At 43.1% G+C, this 7,743-nt stretch overlaps 1 protein-coding gene across 1 annotated transcript in view; it reads right to left on the bottom strand.

Annotated features, from left to right (window-relative positions):
- T265_05713 (hypothetical protein) overlaps positions 1-7,743 on the bottom strand; it is a gene marked incomplete at both ends in the record, with an annotated part of 61,981 nt that overhangs the window by 39,031 nt on the left and 15,207 nt on the right. The window contains 3 exons of the mRNA XM_009170786.1: positions 390-528; positions 4,205-4,327; positions 4,496-4,540. Coding sequence (XP_009169050.1) covers positions 390-528; positions 4,205-4,327; positions 4,496-4,540 — 307 coding nt within the window. The remainder of the gene's footprint in view (positions 1-389; positions 529-4,204; positions 4,328-4,495; positions 4,541-7,743) is intronic.

Genomic DNA, 7,743 nt, shown 5'->3' with positions numbered 1-7,743 from the left:
TTATGGTATCCGAACAAAACGTTGTAACTGAGGAACGCACTACCTGTGAAGAGTCTGAAGTTTCCATTCCGAAAAGATCCGAAAGATTGCGGTCAAGACCACTACTGGACTATAAACACCCACACGCTCATTCAAGGTGTGGCGGATGTGATGAACATGACTGATACTCTATTCATTGCTCCATTCATTATTCTCTTGTTTTAATATTCTGTATGCTGTACATACACGCCAATTCGAATACATACGTGCTGGTGGGTGCGCTGATCTGAATTCTGGATTTCTAGTCCGTCTGGTTATTCCGATAATGCCTCCCTCACACACGAAACAACGGTGTGTGTGTGTGTGTCATCTGTTTCCAATGAAGAATGAATGAACTGGCAGAAACTCACGTTGACATCCAACCAATTCAACACGAAGACTCGGGTGATTGTGCCATGTGTAGGTGTGTATCTTCACAAAACGCGCCTTGATCGGCTCGTCCAGATAGTTGTGCTTCACCATAAATGAGTCTGTGTTTCCCTCGAAAATCTACGCAAGATAAATGCAAAGACATTAGGAAGCAGTCTGATCGATTTCGAAATAAGTTGGTTTCCCAAATTTCAATGATGCTGCTGTTTTGAATGAGCAAAGGCTTGGTTTTCGTTTCAGTTACTTGTGTGAGGGCCATAGTTATCAACCTTGTTAGGTTACTAACACATTGTCCATTTTCTTGGAAGCTTCAACAGAGACAGCTTATGATTGGTTGCTTTCGCTGACTAATATGGGCACTTTGAGCCATTTTAGTTATAGTGATCATCTGACCCATTCCCTTAGCACTGGAATTACCAGGCAATTATTGACTCTTCGTGAAAAGATTTGACCGACAGGCGGAACTTCCGAGTTTAGCATTCGGATCAGCACAACGGAGTAAACATTGCCTGGCTAGGTAGCGTCAAATCAACGCCATAAGGTCACAGATCAAATGATGTACAATTTTTCCTGCATTGTCTTTGAAATATGAGCACTTCTTACAACTTTGACCTAGAGTAAACCAGAGGTAGCGCTATAAACATTCAGAGACCAGAATGCGATCTAGTATATCCTGAAGATAAAGGCTTAAGTACACCTAGAATGGACGAGACAGGCCAGTGCCGAACTCCTGCTTGCTGGATATACCAAATCACCCTAGAGTATCTAACACCTCACGCTCAAGACCTTTGGATATCTAGACCATTTCAAAGCCCAACCGCTTGTGGAAGCCTCACTATCATTCCATTAGAGGTGTGGTGAATTAGTTCAAGTGCGTAGGCGTGACGGACAGCGGACAGCGGTCATCTGATTGGCTGATCCTTTTGTATTCACGTTAACCAATCGTAGACAGACACATCCATCGTATATGTCCACATGAGTCCACGGCACATTGCGTTGAACATTATCCAAGTCAAACGGCGATGATAATGCCGGAATACCATTACCGTATTTTATAAGAAACCGGCCACTGATGATTTAAAGAATCGGTGTTCTCCATGTACAAAACTGGCGACGGGCCTACGAATCCAAAATGGTTTATTTCTTGCAGCGTGTCTGTAAAACCTATAACGTATTCTTGTTTCTTTTTTTCATTTTAAAAAATATACATTACACGCCAATGTTAGTTTACCTGTGACTTATGGGAGACATCAAAAACGTACGGTGGAAAAGCTGGTTTTTCATCATGGTGCCGTCCGAAAATGCCTCGCCAGAGCCGGAGGCACCCATACAACCAATCCCCTACGCAAACCTACGGCTGGCCCAGCTATCCGACTCAGAACAACTGAGTTGAGAGACACATAAACGAAGTCTCGTCACTGTAGTTCGATTGTATGTCTTATGGGCAGCCTGAGGCTAGTTGTGATAACATTTATTTGTGCTCGGGACACAGTTCTCAAGATTTGTTTGATTTATAATGAGGGTCGAACGAGCAAAACCGCGCTCAGATTCAGTCACATTTGGTCTTCTTGAAGTTTTCTGTAGATGCATGCAATAGTTTCATTCCAAAGGTGAATTCAGCTAAAATTCGAGACGTGACCATGTTTCCCTACAAACTGATTGAGAGCATCCGTGTAGACATCATGAACTTCAGCGGTGCAGCCCCTTGGTTTATTTTGATCGTTTCACTCGGACGGTTTCCAAACCGACTATCCTAATTGTCTCAGAGAGAATAAATTTTCACATGTCATAACAGTGCGTGGGTTTACGCAAGGGAGAAATGATTGAAACCGTTCAGACAAAGTCGGAAGTAGAAACCAACCTCAATAAAACAACCGAACCGTTGTTTTTTTGCAATGCTTTGAAAATTGTGTTAATAGTTTACGGATGATGGACGCGCAAGTGGTGGTGGCCAGTATTTTGGAAGGGTTTCGAATAAACGTGGTCAAACGCCATTTGGCTAGGTCAAAATCTCTGAGACAGACAGCCCACCCCAAGTCTGGGAATGCCTCACGCCTTCCTCCCCTCCAAAGTGATGCCTAAAGTCTTCAAGTGCGATTAACATCAGTCTTGCATACAGGTGGTCAGTGTACTTTGATCAAAACTCTTCGGATTGAAAACAAATGGGAACATATGTTTGTCGCCCAGTCCGTTGTCTATCAACAGATTGGTCTCACCATAGTGAAGAGATTAGCAGCCATTTTTCAACGTGACCATGGCAACTGCTGCCCGAACACCTGACATCACGCTACAAATGTCTATTCAATCACCTCTCTTATCCAACTTAATCTAATAACCCCAAAGCCCTGGTTGTAAATTCGTGAAGTCTGCGAGCGGTCTTTGCTTCAAATCATAAAGCAGTCTGTAGATTGGTTGTAAACTTTAGCTCATGCAATATTCGGCCTTATTAACGCACCTAACCTTTTTTCTACTATGCTAAAGATGATGAGCTGGGATATTCAACGAATGGGACATCCAGCACGCACTATGTTTACATGTCACCTTGGAGATTTTCCAACCAACAAACGCGCGGCACAACATTTGTCACAAATCTATCAACATTTTTTCAATCGTCATTCCGCTCAGCGTTGACCGCCACCCGAAAACGTTCCTCCTCAATGAAATCACAGCGATTCAAACGCGAGCACTACAGCTGCTTACAAACAAAATCGCGTCAGCAAGACAGTCACGTGATCACTACCGATTGCTTGAGGCTGAGTGGATTATTGATCCACCGAGTGTCACATGAACACACAGGCTGTTCTGCGTAAGGGCGACACGTACCATACATGACTCATGGGTTTAATGGTGGAAGCTGAAAACTGCAAGCATTGGTTTCTCAAAAAAACTGCAAATGAACGGGGAATATTCGGCCAACCGATGCAAGTGGGAGTATAGCTGGGCTATAAAATCGATCAGCTAATGTTGCAAAATCTGTCTTACTTCTCTACCGTTCGTACCACCATTAGCAAGGTTTTAGGGCTCTGTATAGACGTTTTGACAAAGCCTAACGACAGTCATTTACGAAAATTTCACCCACAGTCTTGCTTTTAACGTCACATTATCCCTGATTCATGTATAACGGCTGTATGTGACGTCCAGATGAAGCGATTTTTTTCGTTCCCTATAATTGTTGCTTCGTCAGTTACCCATCCTTGTGGTTTGCTGTGTCCAAACTCATATCAAGACCAATGCAACCAAAATTACAGCGGCTTTGATCGGCGACTCTCGCTGACTCTGTCTACACTTAACGACCATTTTGGGATGTCTACACTCCCCGATCAGACATGGTCTTACTGTGCTTTCCAGTTCGCACATCCATTTGTCATTTCAAGTTCTGAATGCCCGTACGGCTTTGTTAGATCAATGTGCAGTTAGTTTTCAAACATTCAATGTCTCCCTGCCTCATAGTCCACTTTATAATAAAAACGGATCCTGGTAGTCCACAAACCAACCTCTGCGTTACAGAAGTTCGTTGATCTGTTCGCTGAGCTTGGCAAATGACTTGCAGGCAATACGCTAAAGACTGAGGGACTTCTTCGAATCCCCACATCCAGCGACGTCATCAAGTATGTGAGTTCAAAAGATCGTCAGCTTACTTAAACGACTCAAAAGGATCCGACTGTCAGACCGAAACCGACATGGTAAATTGAATTGGGTGAGAGTCACAGAGCCCAAGGTGAAAGATCATCTGGACGTCGATCAAGCAGAAAACCAAATCAACCGGGTAACCAAGGTCACTCTGAATACTACTCACCTTTTGATTTGCGTATTGATCAGTTATGAACTTCCACTGATTACCGTCGTCACTGTAGGATACCATAAACGAAGTCACCCATTCCGATCCGTCACCTCGACCTTGAGTCATAATACCGGTGACCTGAAACATGAAAAAGTCAACAGCCATTCTCTTCATAAGGTCACTCAGTTACATTAACTGCAAAGGCCCAAATTACAAGCTTGGTACAAAATTTGAGGGACTCGAGTCTCCTCTCAAAATTAGCTACACATTACCGTCGTCACTGTAGGATACCATAAACGAAGTCACCCATTCCGATCCGTCACCTCGACCTTGAGTCATAATACCGGTGACCTGAAACATGAAAAAGTCAACAGCCATTCTCTTCATAAGGTCACTCAGTTACATTAACTGCAAAGGCCCAAATTACAAGCTTGGTACAAAATTTGAGGGACTCGAGTCTCCTCTCAAAATATAGCTACACACCAAAAACAGCCCCCAAGAAACAGTCCGGTAACCGTTTAGAAAATCTGTGTAAATATTCGTTCGTACAAACTTGCCCCTCAATGGCAAACAGATGACCAGAAATATCACCTGTTTTTACCCTTCTTCAGGTTTATCGATTCCCGCACACTGTCTACGGTCATAAGCATGTAAAACGAGTACAATCACAAAGGTGACAAAGACTGCGTGACTCCATCGAAAATATCTTTTTTTCAGTAATTCGCTCAGTATAACCAGGGCATACGCACCGTTTAGTCAATGGTGCTTGAAGAAACTTGAATGGCTTTGATTGGTTACATGTCGTAAGCATTTTGACCAAAGATTTCAGCTCAACCTTGTGTCCTCTCTTGATCACGTGTCTCGTGATTGAAATGTGACCTTGAAGTAAAATCGGCCAGGTAGCCAATAGGCTTTGAGTGCAGTGGTTACGTATCTGACCTTCTCATTTTGCATTGAATGATTAATACTTTATCTCTTAGGTGGGTTTTCATGACATGATCACAAGAGGAAAGGTTCAGTCAGGCGTCCATTTGGTTGGAAGCTGTTGAAGTGACTTGTGATATGAGATGGATATTACGTATCCACCCAGTGGCTTTTCAAAATTACCCAGGTTTTGGTCAGGCTCTAATCTCCACTCCAAAAAATCTCAATGAATTTACGAACACCTATCATTTCACTAGGTCTTCATAAAGGCGCGAAGCTAAACAGTCTTTTGTGAAAATCAGTATCCCTTGACAGTATGTAAAACTGCTCGAATTTGCTCTCAAAATCGCAAATTCGATTTTGGTATCCATTGTGGTAAAAATTAAAAATCCATTCGAAGTTTCGATGCGTTTTATGTGTCAACAATTTCGGTCACAATGGTAAGCTGTTCCAAGAATTTATTGGCCTCCACACAGCATTAAAAGGACCGAAAAAATTTGAATCTCCACTGGTAAGAACTTAGTAATCACGCATGATTTAGACGGTCCAATAAAATAGACACTTGACACTGCGTCGAAATAGTGCAGCCCAAGTGCGTTTACTTGTGGCTGATCTGTTCGCCGAGCTTGGCAATCAGCTTGCAAACGTTTCGTCCCCAGTCGAAGAGACATCGTTGGTGCGCAGTTGGTACTTCCCCCGAACCTGTCTGCGGTTATGTAGTCGTCGAAAAGTATCTAACGTCCTTTCACATCTAACGTCCTTTCCTAATCTTATTAGCCCGTTCGCAAGTTGCACTGTGTTGTGGTCTGTATGTCTCGTATTCCACTGGTTGGTTGAATAGCTCCCTTGGGGGGGTAGGTCCGCTTTCCGACCGGTCTGTTCCCCGTTTTTGTTGCGTTGTGATCTTTCTTACTCAGATATGACTGATCGTTATGGCCGTTCCTACCTTTGGTAGTATCCTCGCTTCTATTTGATTGATTCATTCTTGGTTTCCGTCGTGGTCTCAGCCGGTTGTGCTTCCCCGTATGACGTAGTTTTTTTCTTGTGTTGGCCGATTTAGTTTTGCTTGATTGGTTGATTTTATACCTCTATTTGTTGAGTTTTTCTTTATTCTTCTCCGATTTATTGGTTTCATATTAGTGCAGGAAAGTGGGTAAGTTCTCACATTTCAGCGGTTATGTGATGAACTGCCAGAATAGGTATGTAGCACTTGAAATCTGCTATTTTTCATGCTCAGTCTCATCTTCCTTTTCCCTACCAATATCAGTCACATCACTGTACAAAAGTTTGTTCTACTGAACTACAACCGCAACCGCCCGCTTCTTGGGTCCAACGTGACTTTGAGACTTTTGCTGAGTGACTGTTGTTGTGACTGCCGGTTGGCTATAATTAGCTGCTGCTAAATCTAAGCGTGGACAAAAATTTTAGCTACAAACGCTGGACTAATCTATTCACACCTGTGAACTAATATTGCAATCACCGGAGATTTAAGATACCTGGAAGGTAGAACTTTTCTTGGTGTGGTGGTTCAACGTAATACGGAACTTCGGAACTTCGGAGTCTCCTATTTTGAACTGTGAGTTAAGATTTACTTGGATTTTTCTCCTTGTGACTGTGTATCTGGCTTACATTAGTAAATTGTTCTGTTCACTAGAGACTCCATAGGGCCGTTAACCACTACAGGTAATTTCCTAAGCGATTTATCGAACTTGATATTGGCTCCTAACAAAAACCTACGAGAAGCTGAACGCTCTGCTTGTGTACCTGCTCAACCGATTAGATCTAATCATTGGATCTCTGAAATTGTTAATAAAATTGTTAATATTGTTAATATTGTTAATAATAAAAATTGTTAATTGTTAATAAAAAGAATAAATGTTCATGTATTTCACTCCTGTTTCTCGAATTATTAGGCGACGTTTTTACCAAGCAAGTGGACAGATAAGGGGTGGGATTGCAGTAAATCACTGCCCTTGAAGTGTAACACTAACCACTCATTTCACTAGAAGTTTTTCATTTGATTTAATTAAACGATTGATTGCATCGGACTGTGCAACACAGCAAGAAGTTATGGGCTCTGGCGTGTTTCGCTGTTTATCTCATGAATGCAACTGAGTGAGAGCTAGTCACACTGCGCTGGCTTGGCCAAGTGCGCCGTATGCAGTCGACCGATTTCTTCGAAAGGTTCTTCTCACCCAACCACGTGAAGGGTGGAAGCGAACCAGGCGGAGGTCAAACAATGACACCATTGAAGGCCATTACCAGCAAACTCAGCTGCGCTGTTCATTGCCGTCTTTCTGGATAGGGACCCCGAGACGAGCCACATCAATGGTTAGAGACATTGTCAGACATGGCCCAGTCGCGCCCTCAAGGGTGCTCGTGCATCTAAGCTATTGCCTTAAATGTAAGGCTCCCCTCCCAATTCCCTCACTTAACAGTCCACCCACGGTTCTGTATTTATGTATTAATTTATCAGCTCCCGCCTCCAATGCACAGTTACCTGCCCCACCTCCCTGAATCACCGGTGAACGATCCTGTGGCAGCTACAACCACTGTATGACAAGTCCGCAGTTTTACGGCTGAGAATGACGACGATGATGATGATGATGATGTCCAGCCAGTGGCTGGAA

The sequence above is a fragment of the Opisthorchis viverrini genome (assembly GCF_000715545.1).
Source record: "Opisthorchis viverrini unplaced genomic scaffold opera_v5_113, whole genome shotgun sequence".
NCBI lineage: Eukaryota > Metazoa > Platyhelminthes > Trematoda > Opisthorchiida > Opisthorchiidae > Opisthorchis > Opisthorchis viverrini.
The sequence above is the reverse complement of the archived record's forward strand: the minus strand, read 5'-3'. Positions and strand labels throughout refer to the sequence as shown.